This window comes from Aythya ferina (assembly GCF_964211825.1).
Source record: "Aythya ferina genome assembly, chromosome: 24".
NCBI classification, from domain to species: Eukaryota; Metazoa; Chordata; class Aves; order Anseriformes; family Anatidae; genus Aythya; species Aythya ferina.
The window spans coordinates 2,284,132-2,308,929 of NC_140322.1; the positions used below are offsets into that span (position 1 = coordinate 2,284,132).

The following is a 24,798-nucleotide window of genomic DNA, read 5'->3' on the forward strand; positions in this document are numbered from 1 at the left end:
CATTTGACTTCAGATGGGTTTGCTCTTTTAAAATTACCATTCAAAGAGCAACTATGACTTAGTTATTCTTTGAAAAAGGAATGTAAAAATATTTCCAGTTTGAGAAATCTCCAATCCTAGCATGTGTGCTAGGTACTGAGATAACTACAGGTCAAGGAGGGCAAGAGTATTAATTTGTACCAATTTATGATGCACTGCGCCATTACCTTCTGTGAAGGGACTTATTCCTGTCAGTGTTAAATAGCATAGTAGTTATTCCTGCAGTAAAACTTTTTCAATCCCTTCTGGGAGTGAGGCACTCAATAACTTTGTCTTTAAGCCACAGTTTATAGGCCGATCACCTTACGTTGTGGTTTAGGCTGGAACGATTACCTTCAAATCCCATTGTATGTTTTTTTTTTTCTGTTGCTTAACTTCATGCAAGGTTCGTTGCAAAATCCATTCCTCTCTCTCTGCATCGTTTTTGCTGCTATGGGAGACGAACGGCGCGCTGCCAGCCGCTGGGGGTGTAAGCTATTTGTGTTCATTCAGTAGTCGGCATCCGGAGGTGGTGGCCGGCGTGCGTCATGCGAAGCTGGCAGCCTGCTGCAGTGACACACGTCTGGAGAATGTTTGGTTGTATCAGCACGGAGATGTGGCGGTTTGGGTACATGACATCGGGGAAACTGAAAGTGCTTGTCTACTATTTAACTTCTCTTGTTGCTATTTAAAGTTTGAAACGTATGGATTATCTTATATTAGAGCCACAGCCTAGTGCTACCTCGCGTTTCTTGCTAAAAGGTGGTGTTTCGGTTGCTTATAACTTTGCTAGGCACATTTTTTTGTGGTCTTCCTTCTGTGGAATGAGTCAGCTGTCCTGCTTAAATACAGGATGTTGTCACTTAGTGTGACTGGGGCGTTAGTATGCAGGGAGGGTGGGAGATACTGGGAGATCAAGGGTTTCACTAAGCACTACACTCACATAATTCATGTACTTAAAAATTGTGCTTGTGTAGCTAGCAAATACTCAAGTAATTGAGCAGATCTCATATTGACAAAATCATGTCACATATTGCTTGTAGCTCGATACAGAGTTGACCAAGAGTGTTTCTTAGGGACGTTACAGCTCTCTAGAAATAAATGTTACCTGGGGAAATACCCTTCCAAAACCCAGAAATGCAAAGTAGTAGTAGGATGACGATGCTGGTGACTGACGTGTCACTGTGGGTTTTGTTTGTGTGTTTAGTGCAAACCTTGCTAATCTGTTTTGAAAGTGAGTGCTGCTCAACATCTTGTTGGGGATTAGTTGGAATCTTTAAAAGCATTCATTTATCTACTGCTTGAGAGCATTCTGACTTGCCTTTTTTACACGTGATATTCTGTTCCTTTTAGTTTCTGCCACTGCCTTCTACAAAGCACAACCTGTAATTCAGTTTATGTGTGAAGTTCTTGACATTCATAATATTGATGAACAACCAAGACCTCTGACTGATTCTCATCGGGTAAAATTCACCAAAGAGATAAAGGGTGAGTAGAAATGTAACTGTCCTGTCCCAGGTAACTCAAGCTAATTCCAAGAATTTGATCTAACTGGAAACCTTCTAGTTAGCATTCATCAGAAGGGCCCTGGGACTGGTAGGAGAATTGCAGTACACGTTTGTAGTTCTAGTCCTGAACGAGACAACGTGGCTCTGCAGAAATGAAAAATGAGAGATGTTCCCAGTGGCTTAAAGAGGGAAAGGGCAAGCGTGTTGTTTATTGCCTGGTTAGAGGTAAGTGGCTGTTGCCTGCTGGCTGGCTAACCTTTTAGAGGCAGGGGTCATCGAGGCCGTAGTGGTATTGTGCTGTAGGTCTCCCGCTGTTTAAATGCTGAGGTAAAATGAACATTGATTTCAAAGCTAACATCATTGATTCTTGGAGAGTATGCCATTGCGGTGACTACTTCTTCTAATAACTGATTGCCTTATGGAAAAATAAGTACCACTTGATAACTTGCAGCTGAAGGCCAAATTCCATTCCAGAGAATTGCATAAGCCACTGGTTAGAGCAGTTGCACTCCATACATGCTACTTTGCTTTGTGTTTTCCCATATCCTTTCATTCCAGCGTAATTTGCAGAGGGAGAAGCTTTGAAAGAGTTCAGCTCTTCAAAGCTCTGCTCTGAAATGCTTGTTTTACCTGATGCAAGACTAGACTCTATTGAAATACTGGCCAGCAAATAATAAATCTGAACTACAGTCACAAACTGATGTGCTCGTGGAATAGTCATTAGCTGGGCAAAACAAAAAAGCCACCCTTAGGGAAATATTTCTAGTAGTCCTAATGTGCTTCCTTTTTACATTTGTCTGTCTTCATTCTGGAAGGCCAATAACTGGAGAATGAGAAGCTGCCTCTTCTCATGCCTCAGACACTCTGTCACCATAGTCAGAAAATATTAAAAGGTTACCTTTGCTGTCAATATTTATTTTCTTATTGCTGCAATATCAGGAAACTCCAGCCAAGATGTGATTATGTATAGTGAAACAAACCCTGCGTTAAAGAATTTGCAGTCTCTGTGAGCAGCTCTGAGGGAGGGTAGTGTCTTCTGTGGTGTCACAGCAGATTAATGACAAAGCACTCAACAGGTTCCAGATATTGGTGTATTCAAAGTGCTTCATGGCTCATCTTTCGTATATTCTTTTCATGCTATATCGGGTCAATGGTAGCTTATTTTTTTTGATGATGCCATCCTCTAAGTAATACTGATGTTAATGTTGCAATTAGTGCCATCAGGAATCAGTGAAGCACAGTGAAAGCTTCTCTAGGATGTCTGTGTACCAAGTAAAGTGGTCGTGGTATCTCCTCTCAGGGACTAAGGGATATGATTTGATCTGGGGTATTCAGTCTGGTCCACAATCCACGTGAGCCTTAACAAGATGAATCATCCTGCTTTCTCTAAAGCTTCTGTTAGTGGACTGTAGTGGAATAATTTGGGTAGCAATGCTGTTTCCAACTGCCTTGTCTTCCATGGGGCTAGGGAAAAGCATAACAATGTGGCCATGCTATGCAGCACCTGCGTGATAAGCTCAATACTTCAGCAGATGTTGAGTCTGCTCTGTGTATGCTACAGGCAGTCAGTGCTTGCAGTTTATAGAAATAACTGCTGAAAATCTGATGAGGCTGCTCTTGGTGCCGTCAGTATTTACTGTGGTTAGACAGTAATGTCTGGTGAGCCTGTGGCATATAGGGTGGGTGCTTCTAGACTAGATCTTCAGCTGCTCAAAAGCTAAAGAAACTTGGTGAAAAGTGAAGAAAATTATAGGCTGGCTGTGGTTGCAAGGCTAGGAAAAGTGAACATAAAAGGGCAAAGGCAGATTTCTCCCTTAATTTTATTGTAACTGCTGGTTTTAAAGGGAAATACAGCACTGAGAACGAGAACAAAAGGATACAGTAAAAACAGCACTCTTTATCTGAGGTTAGTCATATGTCTGCTAAACGAAACTGCAGTGAGAAATTCAGATGACATTAAATGTTAAATACTTTACATTGATATGTTTTTGAGGAAAATACCTGATTAGTCAGAAGTCCACTTAAAATGAAAGCAAGATGTTTAGAGCATAATAATTTTTTGTACTATGCTGCTTGAGCTCTGACCATGACAGCTGCTAGATTCGAACATACTCATAAGAAAACTTGTGTCTCCTGTGAAAACTTCTGTATAGCTATGACTTTTTTTGTATTTCTGTGCAGGTCTAAAGGTAGAAGTGACTCATTGTGGAACGATGAGGCGGAAATACCGTGTTTGCAATGTAACAAGAAGGCCTGCAAGTCATCAAACGTAAGATGCTTTTTGTCAGAGCATAAAATGTGTAATAGCTTGGCACTGAATATGTAATGGGATTTAATATTCATTTGGGGAGTGTTGATACTTGCCAACTAAGCTCTTGGTAAGTTTGATTAAAACATATATTTCTTCAGCTTTCCTTTACAGTTAGAAAATGGACAGACTGTGGAGAGAACAGTAGCACAGTATTTCAGAGAGAAATACAACCTTCAGCTGAAATATCCTCATCTTCCCTGCCTACAAGTGGGACAGGAACAGAAACACACCTACCTGCCTTTAGAAGTAATGAATTTATTCTGATAAATTGCTCGTTATTGGTAGGAGATATCTTTTTGCAGGATGTTAAGAAGTAGTGCACTTTGCAGTACAAGCATGTTTGCATATTTACATATTATTAATTTGTTTTTTGTTTTATTTTACCATTGACTACATTTTTAAGATGCTTTAAAGGTTAAACACCTGCACGTTTTCGCTTGGTTCTAAACTTTGGGGTTGTGTTTTATAATGGTAGTATAGTATTATACATGTATGGTATGTTGGAATCAGTTTCTAAATGTGGATCTTTCTTCAAGGTATGTAATATCGTGGCTGGCCAGCGGTGTATCAAGAAGCTAACAGACAATCAGACATCGACTATGATAAAGGCCACAGCAAGATCTGCTCCAGATAGGCAAGAGGAAATAAGCAGATTGGTTAGTTCTTAAATTTCAGTTTGGTGTGACCCTACTCAGTAAATGACACTGGACTAAACCACACTAATGCCTTGACCAAAGCCTGACAATTCTTTTACTGGATCACAGCCTACTGCTTATTTGCAAAAAATACCTTAGGTTGTGTTCTTCAAGCCACCTGTAGGTTTCCTGAGTGAGTAACTGAATGTTTGACTGCTTTCCTCAGCACAGAGTAAATATTTTCACCAGAGAACTCCAACGTATATCTTTATCTTTTTATATATCTGCTGCTGAATTCAGTCACTCTAAACAGTAGTGTTTTAGCTGCCTGGGAATATAAAGCTTGAATATTTTTAGTTGAATATTCTTATAAACAGTTCTGAAATGGTCTGCTTTTGAGCTGACATGTAACATGTAAAAACTCTTCTAGGTGAGAAGTGCAAATTACGATGCAGATCCATTTGTCCAAGAGTTCCAGTTCAAAGTCCGGGATGAGATGGCCCATGTGACAGGGCGTGTGCTCCCAGCTCCAATGCTGCAGTATGGAGGACGGGTGAGGATTTTGTGGTTTTAATTTTGGTTCTGTTACGGTTTTCAAAGAGTGATTTCCCATGCACATCAATGATTTTAACCGCTTCAGTTGCCTTGTGCAGTACAGGGATCAGTACAAATGGCCAGCTTTGTTTTTTCTTGCCCTAAAACTGTAAATAGCATAGGTTTTCCCAGTTTCATTCACTTGCATGTCAGTGTGTTTTTCCTGTTTCCACAGAATCGAACAGTGGCAACCCCAAGCCATGGAGTATGGGACATGCGAGGGAAGCAGTTCCACACTGGTGTTGAGATCAAAATGTGGGCTATAGCGTGTTTTGCAACGCAGAGACAGTGCAGAGAAGAAATACTGAAGTAAGGCATGTCATAGTTCAGGCTTTGGACAGTTCTCTTAATGAAACCATTTAGTGAAAGCATGAACACAGCAAATCTAATAAGCGTTTCACCTGGCTTTACACTTCTAAGATGTTAGGAAGAGAATTCAAGCTGCTTCTTTGCTGGAAGCTACACTGTTTCAGTCCTGTGACATTGCTGCTTTAGATTTTAGCATCTTGAATGGAATATGAGAGGCCTCTAAATGTTTTTTTTCCAGTTCTGTTTTGGTATTTGAAAGCTGTATGGCCACCACATAATGTGTTTTAAAAATGCTGCTTTAAAAGTTAGGTGGAGTCCTTCTCTTCGAATACCACAGTTCTTCTGCCCTCTTATGCTTTGTTTGACATGTGTTCTTGCTGATGCAACAATCCAGTAAACTTCTCATCTTTAGGGGTTTTACAGATCAGCTGCGCAAGATCTCCAAGGATGCCGGGATGCCGATCCAAGGCCAGCCCTGCTTCTGCAAATACGCCCAGGGTGCAGACAGCGTGGAGCCCATGTTTCGGCACCTCAAGAACACCTATTCAGGGCTTCAGCTCATCATTGTCATCCTGCCAGGGAAAACACCAGTATATGGTAAGAGAATACTTCTGTATATACCTGTTTCGTCAAGTATCATTCTTACAGATGCCCAGCATGTATTAGAAAATTCTTCAGGACCATTCTTCAGACATAAGAGGCCAGTGCTTTGTCTGAAGTTAAAATATATTGGAAGCAATTCTGAGCGTGCAGCTAAATTTGAAGTTATTTTGTAGATTATCTACATTGCTATTATTGTGACGTAATCTAAGATGAAAACATACCAGTAGTTTCAAATGGACTCAGTTTGCATCCTAATATTTGCTTCACAGCGGAGGTGAAGCGTGTGGGAGATACACTACTGGGAATGGCCACACAGTGTGTTCAAGTCAAAAATGTGATTAAAACATCTCCGCAGACCCTTTCAAACCTGTGCCTGAAGATTAATGTTAAATTAGGAGGAATCAACAACATCCTTGTACCTCATCAACGGTAAGAATTGTTGTGAAAACTCTTTCGGGTTTTATTTTAACAAATGTGGTTAAGCTTGATATTTAGCACCCAAAATTTAGCTTGAAGTATACTTCTGGTAGTATGTGAGAATCAGACAGAATTAAACTTTTTCTAGCGTGGGCCCTGAATAGTTGTTGGCCTGTGAGCTGTTTTAAGTGTTTTTTTAAATGTTTGATCAATATCAAAAATGTGAAGAGCAGCTGCAGTTCTAGAGATGAAATATTACTGCAATTAGAAGTTTTCTGCAGGTTTAGGAGTATGCAACACATCACAGAGAAACGTACCTCTTGGTTAGTATACCAATGTGCTGCTAGTAAGGGTAGAAGTATACTGAAGGCATCCTGCTTCTCCCACTTTATTAGGCTAAGTAATTCATCTCACACTTGTTTTTTGCATGGGTGATCTGTGCTCTGTTTGTGCTTATATTCCATTTGCTTTGAAGCCTTCAGTAGGGTTGGGTAAGTCCAAGCCATGTGTCCTCCCATCCTTCTCCTATGCTTCTGAAGAAGCACAAGTCTGTCAGTCCTGAAAACAAGGAATTCTGATGGTCTCTAACCTTTACTAGAGCATGTCTATTCTTCAAGAGTGGAAATGTGCATAATGCAAGCCAGAAAAACTTACCGGGTGCAAGTTTTAGGAATTTTCCTGAGACTTTCTGAAACCTTGGAATCAGTCTGAACTGGTGCATGGAGCATATTTTGAAGGCGCTGGGAGATGATCCTGCTGCCTTATATCCTGTAAGCCAGAATAATGTGTGTGCTGCTGCACCCGGCCATCTGTTGCATGGCTGATACAGCACAGAAGCAGTGCTTAGCTGGCCTCACAGCACTAGTGTAATCAACTGGTAGAATAATAATTTCTGTAAGATACTGTCTGTAAAGGTGTAGCTCTTTGGCTTTTCTCCACTGGAATCATGCTGCAGTTACAGGCAGTGTGACTTGGAATGACCGTTACAGCATTGTAGAAGTTTACATCTCGTGCACAAAGATTTCATTGTTAGGTCTGGACAGAGTACCTGATAAGAAAGTCTCTCTGTGCAGCTTAGCTGAAACAGAAACAAAGCCCCATATTGAGCAATAACCTTGCACCAACTGTTCATCTGCAAGTGTGACTTAGCACTTTTTTTTTTTTTTCTTTTGAAGACCTTCTGTGTTCCAGCAGCCAGTGATCTTTCTGGGAGCCGATGTCACTCACCCTCCTGCTGGAGATGGAAAGAAGCCTTCCATAGCTGCTGTAAGTTTTATTAAATCAGCATTGTTATTTCATCTTGGGTAAATGTTAGAACAGTAAAGGCATCTATGACTGTCAAATATCTTTCAGGACTTATTCCAGTTCTTTGGTACACATTTCCAATATTATTAGAAATCATTTATTTAAAAGGAAAACACTGCTTGATACTTTTTATTAGCATTTTATTTTTAAATCAAAGTAAAATGGCAGTCGTATTAAACAGAATATTCTTGCAGAAATATTGTAAAGGAAATAATGCAGCTTTGAGATGTTTGTTAATAATATCGTATTTCTGAAAGAGGAAGGCTTAATTAAGGCCTAGTTTGGCATGATTATTCTTGATGTGTTTTAACTTTTGTGTTGGTATGGTCCAGGAGACCACCAGAGAGGTGGTTGAATGCTTGTTATGTGGTCAGTCCATTGCTAATCTGTCCCCTTGGTATTTTACTTGCTATTGTTTGCAGTTACGGAAACTGCCTCTTTGCCTTAAGTAACTAAGGCAAACTGGAATGTTTCTCCATGTAGAAGGTGAGAAAACATCAAAGGAAAAAAGTCAGTTTCTTGATTATAAGAACATGCATTAGTGTACTGTCAATAGAGGGGAAGACTCTAGGCAGATAACTTCTGCAGATCTGTTTCAGAGTGCCTGGAGGGCAAGTTACATACCTCTTGTCAAAAGGTATTAAATCTGTATCTACCACAAGTTCCAGTTAAAATGTTACTGTAGTTATTTTAAGCAAGCATCTTTTACTTGAAAATTGCTTTTCTTTTTTTTCTTTGCCATTTAATTTTTTTATAGATTTGATCTTGTAGCTTTTAGTCATGTAATGTTCCCCTGAAGGTTGTAGGTAGTATGGATGCTCATCCAAGCCGGTACTGTGCCACAGTGCGTGTTCAGCGACCCCGGCAGGAAATCATCCAAGACCTGGCCTCCATGGTTAGAGAGCTTCTCATCCAGTTCTACAAGTCAACACGGTTCAAGCCCACACGTATCATCTTTTACAGAGATGGGGTCTCCGAAGGACAGTTTCGACAGGTTGGTTCATCTGTTGGGTTTTTGAAACACTTTATATAATTAATTCCTGTCCTCCTGTTTGAATGAGCTGTACTGCTTATATTTGTACTGAGATATCACAAAATAATTGAGCCTTTTTAGGAGAGATTTTCTTAAGTATGTTGGGTAAGAAAAGTTGCAACTTCTTTCCTGTCTGGGAAGACAAAGTCTCGGATCTTGGGAAGAAAGATATTTCTTATTACTCCCTAAGATTAATCATTGTGTGGCAAAGTTGAACCTAGTGTTAACTACAAACTATTTATTAAGCATTTTGTGTAGAATACAATGTGACAAAAAAATAAACTATTCTGTTCATGTGCTTGTAGGTTTTGTATTATGAACTGCTAGCCATTAGGGAAGCCTGCATCAGTTTGGAGAAGGACTACCAGCCTGGAATAACCTATATTGTGGTGCAGAAACGACATCATACACGATTGTTCTGTGCGGACAGAACAGAAAGGGTAATCATTGTCCTATCTCATACAAGCTTGATGTCAAGCACGTATATTGCTATAGAAAATAACAGCATGGGCTTCTCTGTCAGACTGCTCGTGCTTGCATCCAGGGAAGATGTTGAATTGATGGGTACAAAATGTGACACCAAATTGGAAAATCACTGACTTTTTTTTTTTTTAAAAAAAAAAAAAAAAGGCTTTGTCACAGTACACATTGGTACTAATTTTTAACAGTGAATTGTAACTACCTAAAGCCAAGTCTACAGCAGTCTTTAATTGAAGAAAACGCAAAATGATGGAATCCTTAACACTTCTGTTCTGAATGAGTCAATCCTAACTTAAGCTCACAATTCAAAATGTAAATGTACACGCAGCTTTTTCTGGGTTTCTGGCATTGAAGGTTCTGAAGTTTTGGATGCAATAATCTGTGTTGAGATGATAAAGAGCAAATACAGTATCCATGTCACACATTCTAGGTTACTGTATTGACACATTCCAGACAGTGCTGAGGCAGTTCTTTCTCTGAAATGCTGCATGTTTTAAATGCAAACCTGTATTTTTAATTAGAGTTGAGGTGTATAAACAGTTGTTAGCTGCACTGTTTTTAACAAACCTTTTATTTAGGTTGGACGAAGTGGCAATATTCCAGCTGGAACAACTGTAGATACAGACATTACACATCCATATGAGTTTGATTTTTACCTCTGCAGCCACGCTGGAATACAGGTACGATTGTCTTGTAAAGGTGAATTCAGAACGCTCTCATTTTCTCCCTTTTGTGAAAAATGTACTTACAAACAGTTCCTTAGTAGGGAAAAGCCACTTAGCGCTGTTCTGAGACATCACATTATTGTTGGACTAATAGTATTAATTATTTGTTTTAAGAGGTGGTCTCTGCTACGTTCAAAACTTACACTTTGTGTAGTGTAAGGCAATGTTTGTTTGCTGACTAAATGCAGACCAGTGAGTTGCAGACTAGAAATGAAATCTAACAATGTGGTGGTATTGCCAACGATACGAGGGAGAATTGACTTAATGACAAGAATTGTGTCAGGATATTGGTTAAAAATAGAAAATGTTCACTCTTTTTATCATTCTTCACTTTATCATGTGATTCTGTGGCCGTGTTGTTGTAAGCTCTGTTTAGGCTGAGTAGGTATGTTTTCTTTTCCTGTTTTGAATCACTGCAGTGTTTTTATTCAGAGGTCAGAACATCTACTGCTTTTCTCCTTACATACCTTTATGCTAGGTCTGGCCAAGCTAGTTTTAGTCCCCTTTGGAAGGGGAAAAAAAAAAGTATCAATATAAGTTGCAGCAGAAGTGTCAGCTGTAAGTGCAGCTCGTTGTTATAGCAAGCCACAAGTCAGTCTGTACTAAACTGAGATTTTATCTATCCTTAGGGGAAAAAAGGATTTCTAGACTGGCTAAAATACAGCTACTGACATAACCTGGTTACATTGTAAGATTTAGCTGTAGTGCATCACATCCTTTAAGGGAGAAGCAGGAGGGAAAAGGAGTGTTCGTTTATTCCAGAGCAACGTCGTTTCAAAGTAATTGCATGTCAGTCATTTAATGGAGAATTTCCAAGAGCTCCTAAGAACTCTGCACAGCATTCAGTGCTTGTTATGGTCTGGAAGGAATTGTTAAGGTAGTAATGGTGAAAGTCAGCCTGCATCTGGTTGATGTACAAGTATCTGTTTCAGCATAATGCCAAAGAGCAATTGTAACTCTTAAACCTGTAGGCACGATGACATCGTGTAAAGCAAGGAAGTGCACGTTTTATACAGAACTCCCTAGGTAACTTCTGAAATACTGGAACCGTTTCTAGTCTTCGTACTAGAAGTTAGGGGTACTAAGGAACTGGAAAGAGTTAAATGCAACAGTTATTTCTGTAAAATGTCTCGGTGAAAAACAGTTTTAATTGAGGGTAGTTAAGAGGTGGTGTAATCAGTTTAGTCATGTTGGAAGCAGGCTTCAATTGTTAAGGGTTACCTAAAAGGTATGTGGGCTTTTTTTACACAGGCAATGGTAATTGAAGTAACATAATACGAACAGTAGACATTTATTAATCTCTACATACATTTAGGGCTGACATAAGCCTGAAATTTCCTTGGCTGCTGTTACCAAGGAATTCAGACCAGACAGTCTGGCCCTTTCTGAGCTTAAAAAACTGACTTGATTGCATGGAAAAAAAAACAGCTAAGTGAACTGATGTTCCCTTCTTCTTAGGGTACCAGCCGTCCCTCACACTATCATGTTTTGTGGGATGATAACTGTTTTACTGCAGATGAACTTCAGCTGCTGACTTACCAGCTCTGCCACACGTATGTGCGCTGTACACGATCAGTTTCTATACCTGCACCAGCGTATTATGCTCACCTGGTAGCATTCAGAGCACGATACCATCTTGTGGACAAAGAACATGACAGGTAAAGAAAAATGCACGTGCTTTAAGATCTTGTCCGTTTTGGTCTCTGCTCCGTTGTCAGGCATAAAGCTATCTGACCGTAGGTAATTACCTCTCATTTTGCAGTTAATTTGTATTAACTCTGTGACTAGACTTAAGTTACTCATTCCTGATAACTAGTGCTGAGTATCAGATGAGTGGGTTGGTGGATTCTACTGGGTAACACTCAGATTAAAAGAATTAAGTATAGTGTCATAAAGCAGTTTTTACTTCGATGTGGTCTGAAGGAATCAAGCCACACATTTAGGTTTTTTGCTTTAGAATTAGAGTATTCATGAATGAAGCAAATGTTAAGTTCCTTGCACATAACTGTGCTTTGTATGTCACAAGTATATCGACAATTTTAAGTTGATGAAATATTTTCAATGAGGTATTTTTAGATGAACAAATTAAACAAGGTAAAGGGATTTGTCTGTTCGCTCAGCAACCTTGAGGCTTTTGACAAGTTGTTTTTTTCTATTTGTTTCTATTAATATTGCCATGTTACCCTCCAGAATGCTGAAGAGATGCAAAGGCAGCTTTTAATTGGAATTAATATGATTTATAGCCCTGCTTGTCTTCATTTGTCTCCATTCTCTTGCAGTGCTGAAGGAAGCCATGTTTCAGGACAAAGCAATGGCAGAGATCCGCAGGCCCTCGCGAAGGCTGTACAAATTCACCAAGACACCTTACGCACGATGTACTTCGCTTAAGTCAATAAAATGGGAGCATACTCACTGAGAAGGAAGAACTGAAAAATTAAGCCACATACAATGTATGTTTCCAGTGGGGTTGGTTTATGGGGTGTGCCTCCGATCATGCTGAAGTTGACACTGTGCAGGGGCGAGAGGCTAACCCTTAAATTGACACAAGGAAGATTGTTTACTTCATCGAGGAACACAGCACTATTATGCAATATGAAACCAGCCAACTGCTTTCTTGGCGCGGTCTCCTGTAGGAAGCACCGCCATCATTTTTTTTTTATTTCTCGTAGTTTAACCCTCTTATGCCTTTACCTCAAGTTGCTCGGCAGCACAACTATCTTTGCAAAAAAAAAAAAAAAAGGATGGTGTAATTAAAAAAAAAAAATAGCAAACAACCTTTACAAGAACAATCACAATGATTGTTTGGGAGAGGAAAGTGTGCAAAAAAAAATTTATTTTTTTTACCCCACTGCATTGAGGAATCTTTCTCTCAATATTGCCATCAGCGTTCGAATGTGAACATATCGGAGTACATTTGAATGTACAGCACTAACTAGAAAAAAATTGAAGGGAGGGAAGATGTTTTGCACACTAATCCAATAATTTGAACATAGTTTAGCCAACTGCTGCCTTTGTCTTTCTTCACAGCTTTGGAGTCCTCAGCTCCAATAGTTCCCTTCTAAAAAGCAAACAAAGCTAGTGGTATTATGTGCAGGCAGTAGTGAACCAAACTCTTCTTGCTCCCTGGTGAATTTACTAAAGCTGCTGTTTTACCTAGTCCAAAAGTTTCAATTATTTTCTATCTGGCAAGTCAAATATCTTGAAGCTTCACGTGAGATCAGATGTCCCAAGTTTTATGGGATTACATATAGTAAACACCAGAACTGAAACTTTAGAGCTAAGGTCTTTTTGGAAAAAGAAAAATGCTAGTTTACTTGCTGCCTCTCACACCTTAATGTGATTTCATATGTATGTTTTTGAAGTTTAGCTTCCTTTTGTTTCTTTTATATTTATTAGAGTAATAATAATGCTTTAATTTAATTATTACAGAACATATGGTCAACATCAACTTTTATTTTTTAGAAATGTAACCATGTTTATTTTTTAAAAAAACTGACAACTTGTTTTTGCTATCTTTTAGTGCAATAAGCGTTCTAAAGGAAATCTGTGTCCATTGAGCTGTACTAAAGCAGTGTTTGTACCACTAACTGTGGGATAATGGACACCTCCATGATTTTAAAAGGACAAAGTAAAAGCCTTAATTTTGAAAGGAAAGTTTTATAGTCAGAAGGAATCTTGCATTTTCCTTTTTTAAATCAAAAAAAAAAAAAAAGCAAAAATGCTTCTAGAACTCTGCAAGCTTTACTTGTCACTGCAGTATTTTGATTTAACAAAGGAATTGGCCGTATTTTTGGCTTCGAAATGTGGAGGATATTTGAAGTAAATGAAAAGGGTTTTTTATTAAGATCTAAGTTTTTACATGCTTAATTAAATCTATTTGACATCAATAAAATGTCTGGAATTATTAAAAGTTTTTAGGCTTTTTTCCTCTTTGATAATGACTTTCCTTTTAAAATTAAGTTATTGGTAACTTCATTTCACTTTGCAAATAAAGTAAGAGGGCTGGGATAGTTCTAACTTCAAATCACTGAAATGTGAAACAAACTAATGGGACTCTTTCATTCCACTTTAAAGGTAAAACAATATTTAAGATGTCAGAGATGAGCATTTATTCAGTGAGGGGACTGGGGAGTTTTGCACTTTGTAAACTCGTGAACTGCATTTTTGACTGTTTTTATTTGCACTGGTTCATAGTATATATATTCTGCAGATCGTTTATATGGGCATTGCTGTTATCCCAGCCCTTCTGAACTCCACCTGCTCTCCACATGAAAACCAGTGGGTTGGTATAAGTAGCTTATCTCCTGTCATTTATCTCCTGAAATCCGTTGTTTGCCAATATACTGTATTTTGAGCCTAAAATCTGAGCCCATTTTGCTTCAACAGGCATGAATCTCCCCCACCTTTTCTGCCAGAAAACAAAGTACTGTATTTTGTGCATCTGTATATTGTATGGAAATGTACGTAGTGCTGTTCACAACACTGTCTCAAAGAGCTTTACTAAACAGTGTATATACGTATTTTATCTCCCAGTATCCAGGAAGATAACGTTTTCAGCCTAACTTTGCAGTTAAAATTGCACTGGAAATAGTCACGCCGGTGGGCAGTTCGACGGTGGCTTTTGGAGCTCCTCAGAACAGGTTTGGGGTGAGCAGGGGAGATTTGGCAGATCCCGAGTCTCCTGGGGGGCTGCACGCCTTAGCTGGATCTGCAGGTCCAGGGTTGTCCCAGCCGTGCTCCTTGGCTTCCTAATGCACTTACTTTCAGCGCCTTCAAGTAAAACTGCTGCAGGGAGGTTGGTGTGACTGAATAATCTGAGCAAGGTGGTTCCCGAAGAGATCTCTGAAATGCTTTTCATAGTCAGTAACCCGACGGTTTTCTCTCAGAAGCACTCTAGCTAGTAGTTCTGTTTATAAAAGGTTCATGTTAGGGTTTTTACAGAAAATCAACATTTTAAAAACAGGATTTTTTTAAAGAAGCTATTTTACAAAGATTTCTTGTGGATTTCTGGCGTTTAGATGAAAATTCCTTTTTAATCAGCCTTTTAATGCTCCTTTCAGAGACACTGTACACTTCTCATCCTGCCCACACTCAGTGACTATGATCTGAGAAGCTTTTTTTGCTTTCTACTTTCACCAAAAAGAAAATAAGTTAAAGCAACTTCATTGGGAAAGTGACTTAAACGCTAGCTCGACAAGCAATTTTACCTGGTTTTCATGTGAAGAGTATTTGGAAGTTTTAATCTCTATTCTTGGTTTTGCAAATATCTACGTAAAGTGCCGATACTTATTTGTATTATGATATCAACTTACTGGCGTTGTGAGGGCCACACATTTATGATGCTGTAGCTGCTATATTTATTTAAATGGAGATGGACAATTACTGCACTAAGGAATGAGGAGAATAAGCAAGGAATCAAGGTTAGATAGATATCTTGTTTTTGTTTTCAAAAGAGAATTAATGGTGTGAAATATCAAGTGTAACAAAGGGTGCTGTCATTTTAACTGAGATTAAATAGCCAGATATTCTTCCTTTGTTTAAAAACATATATATTTTGATGTTTGCAGTTTGGGGGTGGGGGGTTGGGATAAATGGTACCTCATCTGTGGTGGCAGTTTCCGGTATATTTTCAGAGTATATGGATTTCTTTTATTTTTGTACCTGCTCTCCTTTTAAAAAAAAAAAAAGAAAAAAAATAATCTCAAATTTTATGTGCTGTTTGGGGACACCTCGAGTGGCGTACCAGATCCCCCCTCTCTCTTTCTGGGAGCTGTCCGTGTACAGCCCCAGGAGGGACGCGGGCAAAGGCTGACAGTTCTACTTTGCAGACGTGCTGGCCTCGTTCATATGCCTATCTAGAAAAAAAAAATAAATAAATAAATACACAGGTTCCTATCTCCTAAGACACCGTACCAGTTTACCAGACCGAGACCTCGCTTGTACTTACAAGTGCCACTCGTTGCTTCCGTGGCTGGTAGGGCATCGGCCACGCAGAGCGGGAGCTGCAGCGCTGGTACCGTGCCAAAACGGGACCCACTCCCCCGGGACGGAGCCTTGCCGAACCCTGTGATCTCTAGAGACTAGTAGATCCAAAGTTGGAAGGGAGTAGAGCGTTGTGTAGTCGAGGCGTTAAAACTTGCAACATCTGCTAACAGAATGACTGACTCCACTGTAAGTAGCTTTTTTTTTGGTTTGTTTTTCTGTAGGGCACTTCAGCTGTGGCCATTCTACTCAGGATCGCTGTTAAATGTCTCATTGGGTTGAACGCGTTCAAAAGTTGTTTCTGCAGAGCTCATTCTGGCATCCTTTTTGGAAGTTTGGCCGTAGAAGTGTTTTTTCAGGAGTAAAGTGGGTTTCTGAAAGCTGTCAGTCAAATTAGTTCAAGATGCGATTGGTCCTAAGCTCGATTCGCTTCGTGTACAAATTTCTGTCCTATAAAGTGGTTAACGCAAGATACCAGATACTCATCTTCTGTACCAATTCCAGCTCTGAATACTGGTTTTCTACTAGTCCTGAAGTTCACTCTGGTGAAATTCCAAGCTCTGACTACAGTTCAAAAAGCTTGAGGCCTTTTTTTTTTTTTTTTTTTTTTTTTTTACACTTCCTTCATATCTTGTCCTCTTTTGATATTTTCTCAGTTTTGTGAACTGAGGGTTTAGAACTTTACTCAAAGCACTTTTGTAACCAAGGAATCAAAAGCTCAGATTGTGTACCTTGAAACTATCAATTTGGTTTTTGGAGATCATTATTTCTAAATGGCTGTCTTGGTCTCTGCTCGTGCCAGGCAGATCCTCTGTCCCTTCCAGTGCTCTGGAGTTCTTCGGCTGCTACTGGCAGATTGATTGGATCCAGTGAAAAAATCCGTAGGGATGTCAAAGGGAAAGACCCCCTGTTTTTCTTTTCTACCCAAAGACGGTACTTTAGGTCAGTGTTGGGTATTAGGATAACGTTTTTGTTTCGGCACACGTTGAAATAAAACTCCCCTTAGCCAATTCGCTCATTTTTTGTAAGCCTGAAAAAAAAATAGTGGTTAGAGCTTGAGCTAATTGATGCTTTCTGCTAGTAGATGATTTTGTATTTTGTTGGTATTTGAGTTATGAGAGAGATGCGTGTAGGATCCTGAACTTTACCTCCCTAGCAGAATCTCAAGAATCCCAATCTCTATAACACTAAAACAAAAATGTTTGTCCCTGGGTAGGCGAAGGTGCATATGGAAGGGAAGGAATTGCAGGAGGGAGGCTTGCAAGGGAGAAATGTTGAAGCATCACTTAGAGAGGAACGAGGGTGTTGGTGGAGAGACTCCATCCGCTTTGCATCCCATGTGCCCTGGCCTTTTCAAATTTTGGCTGAGGAGCCCCTCAGCTAACACGGGTAGTTAACAAAGGGTCCTTTTAAAAACAAAGTGGTTCCACTGTTTAAAACTTGGAGTGATTTTTATTTTTTTTAAGCAAGACAGTCCTCAGAAAGTGCCTTTTTAGAAGATGGTGCTGTAGATTTTTATTTTCCAGTTGTACGTGGCTGAAAATTTACGATAAATAATTGAAAATGCCAAGTGTTTGACGGTATCTTTCAGGTACTCTCAAGCATCAGTTTCTCTGAGTCAGGACCAAGAATAACCTGGAAGGTGTTTTCATGTGGAGGGAAGGGCATTGAGGAGCGATCACCAAATTCAGCTGGTAGGCTAGAATCAGTTTTGATACTTAGTCAATGCAATTTGCCCCTTCACATTGAGGGGGCACGTGGCTGGGGGGAGGCTGTAGGAGGAGCAGCAGCATGGGGACGCTCCGGGTGTGAAATAGCATCCCTAACTTGTGAAGGACGTTGTCTCCTAGATGTAGCAAGCACCCAAAGATGAATTAGGCAAGCTGAAAGCTCTCTGAAGACTTAACGAGACGGTCAGTCCTACTGTGAGCAGACGTCACACGGCTTGTATTTTAAAGGAGTGATTTGCGTGTATTATTGGGACTTATTCCTAACTGTGAGTTCTGGTGTAACAGCCTGGTGGGGTGGGTGATGCTGCCCTGGTCAGACGGTTGAAGATGCTGTGGGTCCATAGTGAGTTTGGTGAGCATTCCTCCAGTCAGGAAAAGCTGTAGACTAGACTATTAAACACTGCACCTCAGTAACCTTGTAATGCTGCATAAAGTAATAATAATAGCAAAGTTCTGCTTTGATTACACTGTAATGTGCTTGCACATGCCTGCAAAAAAAATACACACAACTTTCATTTTTGTAATGGTCTTAGTAGCAGTTTTCAGACTTTTTCTTTTATGATGAACCTTGTCCTTTATTGTGGTGTTTCTGTATATTTATTGGTAATCTGTGTGCAGCTCGTAGGTCTGTATGTCTGGTCTGTATGTTGCCTTTAACACTTATTTTTAGGTGGGAGAAGTTTCTGAATGTTTTTTTTTTTTCTTCTCTGAAGTCAGCTTAACTCTTAAGTCATGTTTGAGAAGATACTGAATAAAACAACTTGATAGACAGCCTAATTTAATTGGTAACTTGTTTTTTAAGTTGAAAGCTAAAATGAGTTTGTGTTCATTTTTATTACTGTTCATACACTATTGGGCATTTAAGATGTAGAATAATTTGATGTCAGGATATTTCTGAGTATCAGGAGCTTAAGCATAAAACTTCCACTTCAATTGCAAGTGGTATCGTTGCAGGAGTATGCTTTGTGTCCAGGCTTTTCCTAGGAACAAGCAGAGCTTTTTAACACCTATTAACTAGGACACGATCAATGAAACAGTTTGGGTGTACAATTCAAGAGCGGGGACAGTGACCCTTGTCTGGGGTTGCTGACACCCCTGCATCTGAAGGGACTCTGTCAGATTAGCTGGCAAAATAACACTGCTGCTTGTGCTACCCACAGAGGCCACGAAACAAATACCTAACTTTTAGCTGTGTACATTTCTTCTGATTGAAGTTAAAGAAAGGAACTGATGTTTCTCGTAGCTGAACAACTTTCTTGTTTTAGTACAGTGCCCAATGCGACTTCCTTGGTATTTAAGCTTGCAATGATTTTGAATTTTATGTTCCCAATTTCTTAATGTTGTTAGGCTAGGATTTAGAAAGCTTTTTTAGTCTAAATTCTGAGCCAAAATTGTCTTCTATCCTTTTTAGTAGTAGCTGTTTTTATCTTTTAGACTAAAAAGGGCCAAAAATCTTGTACCATCAGCTTGTTTGCAGCAATACTCTCCATCTCTTCCCTTGCCTATGAACCAGTTTCTTTTCTATCTGTATTTAGATTTACTGAAGCTGTTGAGATTTGTAAATTCCTGCCTTCTCTTTCTATACATTGCAAATGTGATCAAAAGAAATGAAATGGATAGGCTTGCATCTGACGATGCTGGTTTCTGTCAGGCACGGATCTCTTCCGAGAAGTCTTGCCTTGCTGATGAACTGTAGCACATATGGGTTTAATTACAATAGAAATGGTCTGTGTATTTCTTCTGCATTCATTGGAGGGTGCATGATGCTTTAACGTATCCAATTTAAATACAAGCTAATAAATTGCTGAAGATGTAGACATGTGAGTATAATATTTCAAGTGAAGAAAGAAAAATCCTCATTTTTTCCCGGCAAAGTTTGAGATTTTCTGTAATTGATACTGCTCATAGTAAATTGTGCTGTGCTGGGATTAATCCTAAAATTGAACTGACTCAGCTGTATGTTTTATGAAAAGGAGAAGAAATGGTAGTGGTGACTATGCTATCAAACCAATAGCTGAAAGCTCTGGAAATGCAAGGAGGAAACTTGGCTTCCTCCCCCACGAGCTGAATATACTGAAAAAATCTTATGCTGCTAGAGCCTTGTGAACCTGTACCTTTGTATCCGCAGTTTACTCGAGTCCCCACAAGTGACTACTTCAAAAAAAACTCATCCAAGAGGAGGGAGGGAAGCTTTTTTCCTGCATTTTTTAAGCAAGAGTGCCTGTTCACCTCCATAATAAAGGAACACGCTGAGAAGCCGGTGGCAGTGCCTGGAACAGCTGTGCAGTTAAATCAGCTTATCTGTGCTCTGGATCAAAATCTTGAAGCTACCTTACTTGGTTCGAAACATAAAAATCCAGTAGGTCGGTGCTATTTGAAACAACAGAGCCAAGGGGTTTTGCGAGCAATATCTAACCCCTCTGTTAAACGCAGATGCTCTGATAGATTTCTGGTTATTATCTGCTGATGTGTGCCTGGCTACCGAGAAAAGCAGCAGGCAGTCGTGGAGTGAATGTTGCTGTAGCACTGCAGTCGCTCTGCTCTTCCTCAGCTCTTAACCTACCTCCCCGCTTCCCTCGTGCAGGATCGCTGCTGTCTGTGTGGAATTAGCGATGTTGAGGACGTTGGAGCTGTGAGGCATCAGCTCTGCCTGGAGGAGAGGCGTGGTGGTGATGAAAGCAGCTGCCTGTAGGGATAAAGGCTTCGGTAGAGGTTGGCTGGGTGTTAAGTGAGCTATGGTCACCCCGAGCCCTTCAGGGAAGCTGATGGGAGCCTGAAATGGTAAATTCAGTGTCCCGGACTGTTTGTGTCAGACTTGAACTCATTGAGAGCAAGCATGTGCCTTTTTCTGATCAAGGACAGAAGCTGGAAAAACTTGCATTCGCATTGATAATGTGGTTAATATTTTTCTTGAACCGGTCTTAAACGTGAAGTCCTTGGTCAGAATGGAGTTTGTTTTGGGTTGAATTAATCAAAGTGAGCCCTGAATTTAGAACTACCCAGACAGGAGGAGCTTTTAAAAGAAGTGGTTTCTGGAGAGCAATGTCATCGAATAAACGTACTTCCTGGTAGACTTGCAATTTTTTAAATAAACTTTAACTTTGATATGTTTCTCTGTTGAGAATCATTAATTCTGCCTTTGTTTGAATGTTGCCTGTCCTGTAACGTCTTCACTCTTCGCTGTGCTCCCGCAGCTTTCTGTACACTCCTTACACTCCTTTGCTCCTTTCCCCTGCCCCATCTGGTGACTGTAAGGACCTGAGGAATGTTGTCTGGTGAATGTAGGGGAGCAGTGCAGAAGTCTGGTGAAGTGGGAACACGGTGGCGAGGATTAAACATCACGGATGGTAATTCTTTTAGAGCCATCTTGCCAGCAGCTGAGGGTAGTGATGTCTGTGCACAGAGCTGTGTGGTGTCGGGTATGGAAAGGTTTAGCAAAGTGGTGTGAGAGGGAGAAAAGAGCCTCTCCTGTTACATCAAGGTAGCGAAGGCAAGGCTCTTGTATGCTGGGTGCTGCACAAAAGAAGGCACCTTGTGTCCTTAGGGACTGGTTCAGGCTTAAAGCTGCTGTGAAAGTGGAGTTTGAGAGAAAAATGGAGGAGCTTTTTAGATGGCTTATATTTTAGGCAGCTTTAAGGTGCTGGTGGGTTATCCAGCCAGGAACTCAGCAATCGATGCTGGCTCTGAAACGGGTTCCCTCTCAGACTTCGGGTAAGTGGTTTTGTCTCTGGTTTTTGCCCTACCTAAGAAATGGATGAGCTGACTCACGTCGCCTTACGAGAGCTAATATAAGTGTTCTGAGGATGAATCATGCTGTGGAAGTGCTAAATCCTTGATACACACCTGTGCACCTTCTTACAAGTTTGCTTCTTCACTTAATACAGTTCTGTTTGAAGTCTGTCCGTCTCTGACATGAGCCTGTGCTCTTTGCTTATATCTCATCACAGCAATGCCCGAGGAAGGCATTTGGGATTGGTCTCATAATGTTTACCTGCTGCTTTCTTTTCAGATGATCTTCTGTTTCCATTTGTTGCAAAATAGACTCAGATGGCAAGTTTATTTAAATGAAAGGTTTATTTTCCATTGCTGAGGATCATATAGGTCTTTCATACACATTTGGTAGTTGAAAAATAACTACTGCAATACTATCTAGCAACACAGAAAAATATGATTGTTGAATTTAGGGCTGTGCTAGCCCATAAATCATAGGTCCACAACCAATTTAAATACAGATGTGCACAAATTAGATATTAAGATACTTATTAATAATCTTTCATAATGCTTACACTTGCAAATCTCTTAAATACATTCAGAACCAATTGCTTTGATATAAAATTGATGTTTTGCAGGTTAATGCTTGCCCAGACGTACGAGTGAAGTAATATCCACTGGGGCAGTGCTAAATTTAAACTTTTGAAGTTTTTGAACCCGATGGTGTGCAAGCAAAGTAGAAACTTGAGTAGTGCTCCTTAAGTGGAGAGGAGAATTGAGTGCTGGAAAAATCTATGTGAGGAAGACTGCTAGAGATGAAGTTTGTCTTCTGGCCTCTGGCACCTCTGCAGTCATGAATGGCTTCTGTAGGGTAATCGGTTTTGTACATCACTTTCCTCCTGTGGCTATAGTTCTCAGTTTTCTTTGGACTTGATTTCTATTCTTCAGCAAAATGTTCTCATTCTGCAGTTTTCAGTGTTGAATCTAGCCTTGAGAAAACTTAATGGTGTTTTTCTGTAGATAAACCTGCTTCTAGAAAGTTGCGTTTTCTGTCTGTTTTGCAGACAACTGTGAAAAGCCAGCCTCAGCACAGCAATAGAGTTGACAGAACAAGTTCTTAGTCCGAGATGATTTTACAGGCTTGTTGCCCAGCCTCTGCTGCCATGATCAGTGACACCAGTATACAGACCCTGTGTTCTGCAGGTCAGGCAACGAACTTTGGGCTCACACAGGGTATAGATCTCCTCCTGGCGCTTGTATTCTTGTCTCTTCCCGTGGTGTAAGCAGTTAAGCTTGCCCCCAGGTAGCCTGTTGGTGGATAAATGGTATTGTTGGGGAGCGGGGGGAGCTAGGCTGTTTGAATGGCCTAAAGGCGTTTTGATCATAGATAAGAACATTGTCTATCAAGAGGTATTACTATCAAGCTTTCACTGTAATTGGTAGCATTCAGTTATGAGCCAGTGTGGGTATTAAAATATCTTCAGGAGATGCTGGCTCAGGTGGCATAGTGTGTGCCATAAACATTGCTAGTGATCAATCTGTATTTGTGTAGGAGACTTCTGGAAGCAATGTTGTGCATATAAATTTTGCGTATTTAATAACATGTTTAAATGAAAAAATAAAATAAAATTGTGCTGTTTGGGATTCCTTTTCAGAATAAAATTCTAATAAAGCAGTCCGGTGGATTGAGATTCCCTTCTATGTGTATGTCTTGCTCTTTCTCCTATGCTGGTAACTGCTCCCCTCTCGTGACGGTGTCACATTGCTGAAGCAGGAAGCCGAATGTGTTCCCACCATGAAGGTACCGGGGCTTGTTAAAGCAAAAGGGAATCGTTTCAAGAGTAAAGTAGAGCTGTGACTTGAGACGTTGCACAAATCGATTGTAGACGGATAGCAAACAAACTGGTAAAAGCCTTTATTTTTACTTAACCATCTTGACCATGTGTGCCTATTTGTATTGCGGATGTGGGCTGCAGCCATGCGGGGTGGGAGGGAAACCATGCGTCGGTGTGTTCTGAGGTGTGCGCGCGAAGCAGAAGGGGTGTCCTCTGCCCGTTCTCCCTTTCCAGAGAAATTGTTCTTGCCAAAATTTTCTACCTGTTGCAAGAGTTGCTTTCTTTTCAGCACAGTAAAATGTCAACTTTCACTGTCCCTCCCCTCTGGTAGGCATCTGTAACCTCTGTACGACTGTGTATAGTACACACAACAGTCATCAGATCTCTGCTGGCTTTAGATACCATCAAGTTGGGTGTATTGTAAAACCAACCGTATTCATTTGAAAAAAAAAAATAAATTTTTTTTGAAATGCGGATGTGATACTTTATTTTGTTACACTTGCATCGTTTGAGTTGCTTCCCGAGGCATGGATGGAGATGGAGGTGGTGGAGCGAGTTGGGTCAGAGCTGGGCGGTAGCTTTGGGGGGAGCACAGGGCATGACCCCCAAGCCTTTGTCAGAAAGGGATTTTACTTTCAGCCTTGGGTTTGGTTTGACTGAATGCCATTAATTAATTTTCTTAAAAGCTAAGAGAGCCTTGAAGCGCTCAGAGGGGTGGTTTAAATCTCACTGTTGCCCACAAAAGTGGGAGCGTGGGGGGATATGATGGTGGTGGGTGCCCAGTGCTGGGCACAGGCAGACAAAATCCTTTGTAAATCCAGGTTCTGAGCTTCTGTCCCTGTCCCTTGGGTTTCACCGTGAAAAAATAAGAATAAATTATTAAATTCCTGCTTTTGCTTCTCCACACTGCCACGCCTGTCCCTTGGGCTTCCCCTTTAACAAATATCAATAATAATAAATTCCTGCTTTTTGCTTTTTATCGCCTTGGAGCGTTAACTCCCGCAGTAACCAACACGAAGATGGAAGCTTCGCCCCGGTAACGGCCCCAGGGGTGGCGGCGCCTCATAGCAACGGGGCCGCACGCAGGCCAGGAACGGGGAGCGGCAGCGGCGGCGGTGAGGGGGTGAAGGAGGGCCCCGGGCCCTGAGGGGAGCGGGGCCAGGCCCTGAGGCTGCCTTGAGGCTGGGCAGCGCTGCTCCGGGGGTCCTCTGAGGGCTGTGGGGACTGCCCTCGTGCCTTCCCCTCAGCCACAAGGTCTCGGAGGGTCTCTGAGCCCTGTGCCCCGGCGGTCCTGTGGGGTTGGGGAGCTTCAGTGCTGCCTCAAGGGGCTGGGGGTAGGTGTGTATTGCACTGGGGTGGTCGCGTGCCCCCAGAGATCTGGTGGATGGCGGGGTTTGAGGAGGGTTTGAGGAGCTGCGGTCTCCTCAGGAGCTGTGGTGGAGCTGCAGTCTCTCCTGGAGCTGCTCCAAGCCCCCTCAGTAATCCCCAGATCATGAAGACGGCAGCGAGCTGTGCAGCTCCTGCAAAGCCTCTGAGTCCCCTGAGAGCGCTGCCAGGGCAGAGCCTAGGCAACAGCGACAGAAGCAGAGCCGCTGATGGAAG

At 40.9% G+C, this 24,798-nt stretch overlaps 1 protein-coding gene across 1 annotated transcript in view; it reads left to right on the top strand.

The window, feature by feature from the left end:
* AGO3 (argonaute RISC catalytic component 3) overlaps nucleotides 1-23,670 on the top strand; it is a 38,390-nt gene extending 14,720 nt beyond the window's left edge. The window contains exons 6-19 of the mRNA XM_084497163.1: nucleotides 1,372-1,506; nucleotides 3,708-3,795; nucleotides 3,936-4,083; nucleotides 4,374-4,493; nucleotides 4,903-5,025; nucleotides 5,242-5,375; nucleotides 5,788-5,972; nucleotides 6,248-6,407; nucleotides 7,571-7,661; nucleotides 8,500-8,694; nucleotides 9,039-9,173; nucleotides 9,792-9,893; nucleotides 11,397-11,596; nucleotides 12,218-23,670. Coding sequence (XP_084353289.1) covers nucleotides 1,372-1,506; nucleotides 3,708-3,795; nucleotides 3,936-4,083; nucleotides 4,374-4,493; nucleotides 4,903-5,025; nucleotides 5,242-5,375; nucleotides 5,788-5,972; nucleotides 6,248-6,407; nucleotides 7,571-7,661; nucleotides 8,500-8,694; nucleotides 9,039-9,173; nucleotides 9,792-9,893; nucleotides 11,397-11,596; nucleotides 12,218-12,326 — 1,925 coding nt within the window. The 3' untranslated portion in view covers nucleotides 12,327-23,670. The remainder of the gene's footprint in view (nucleotides 1-1,371; nucleotides 1,507-3,707; nucleotides 3,796-3,935; nucleotides 4,084-4,373; nucleotides 4,494-4,902; nucleotides 5,026-5,241; nucleotides 5,376-5,787; nucleotides 5,973-6,247; nucleotides 6,408-7,570; nucleotides 7,662-8,499; nucleotides 8,695-9,038; nucleotides 9,174-9,791; nucleotides 9,894-11,396; nucleotides 11,597-12,217) is intronic.
* The last annotated feature ends 1,128 nt before the right edge of the window (nucleotides 23,671-24,798 follow it).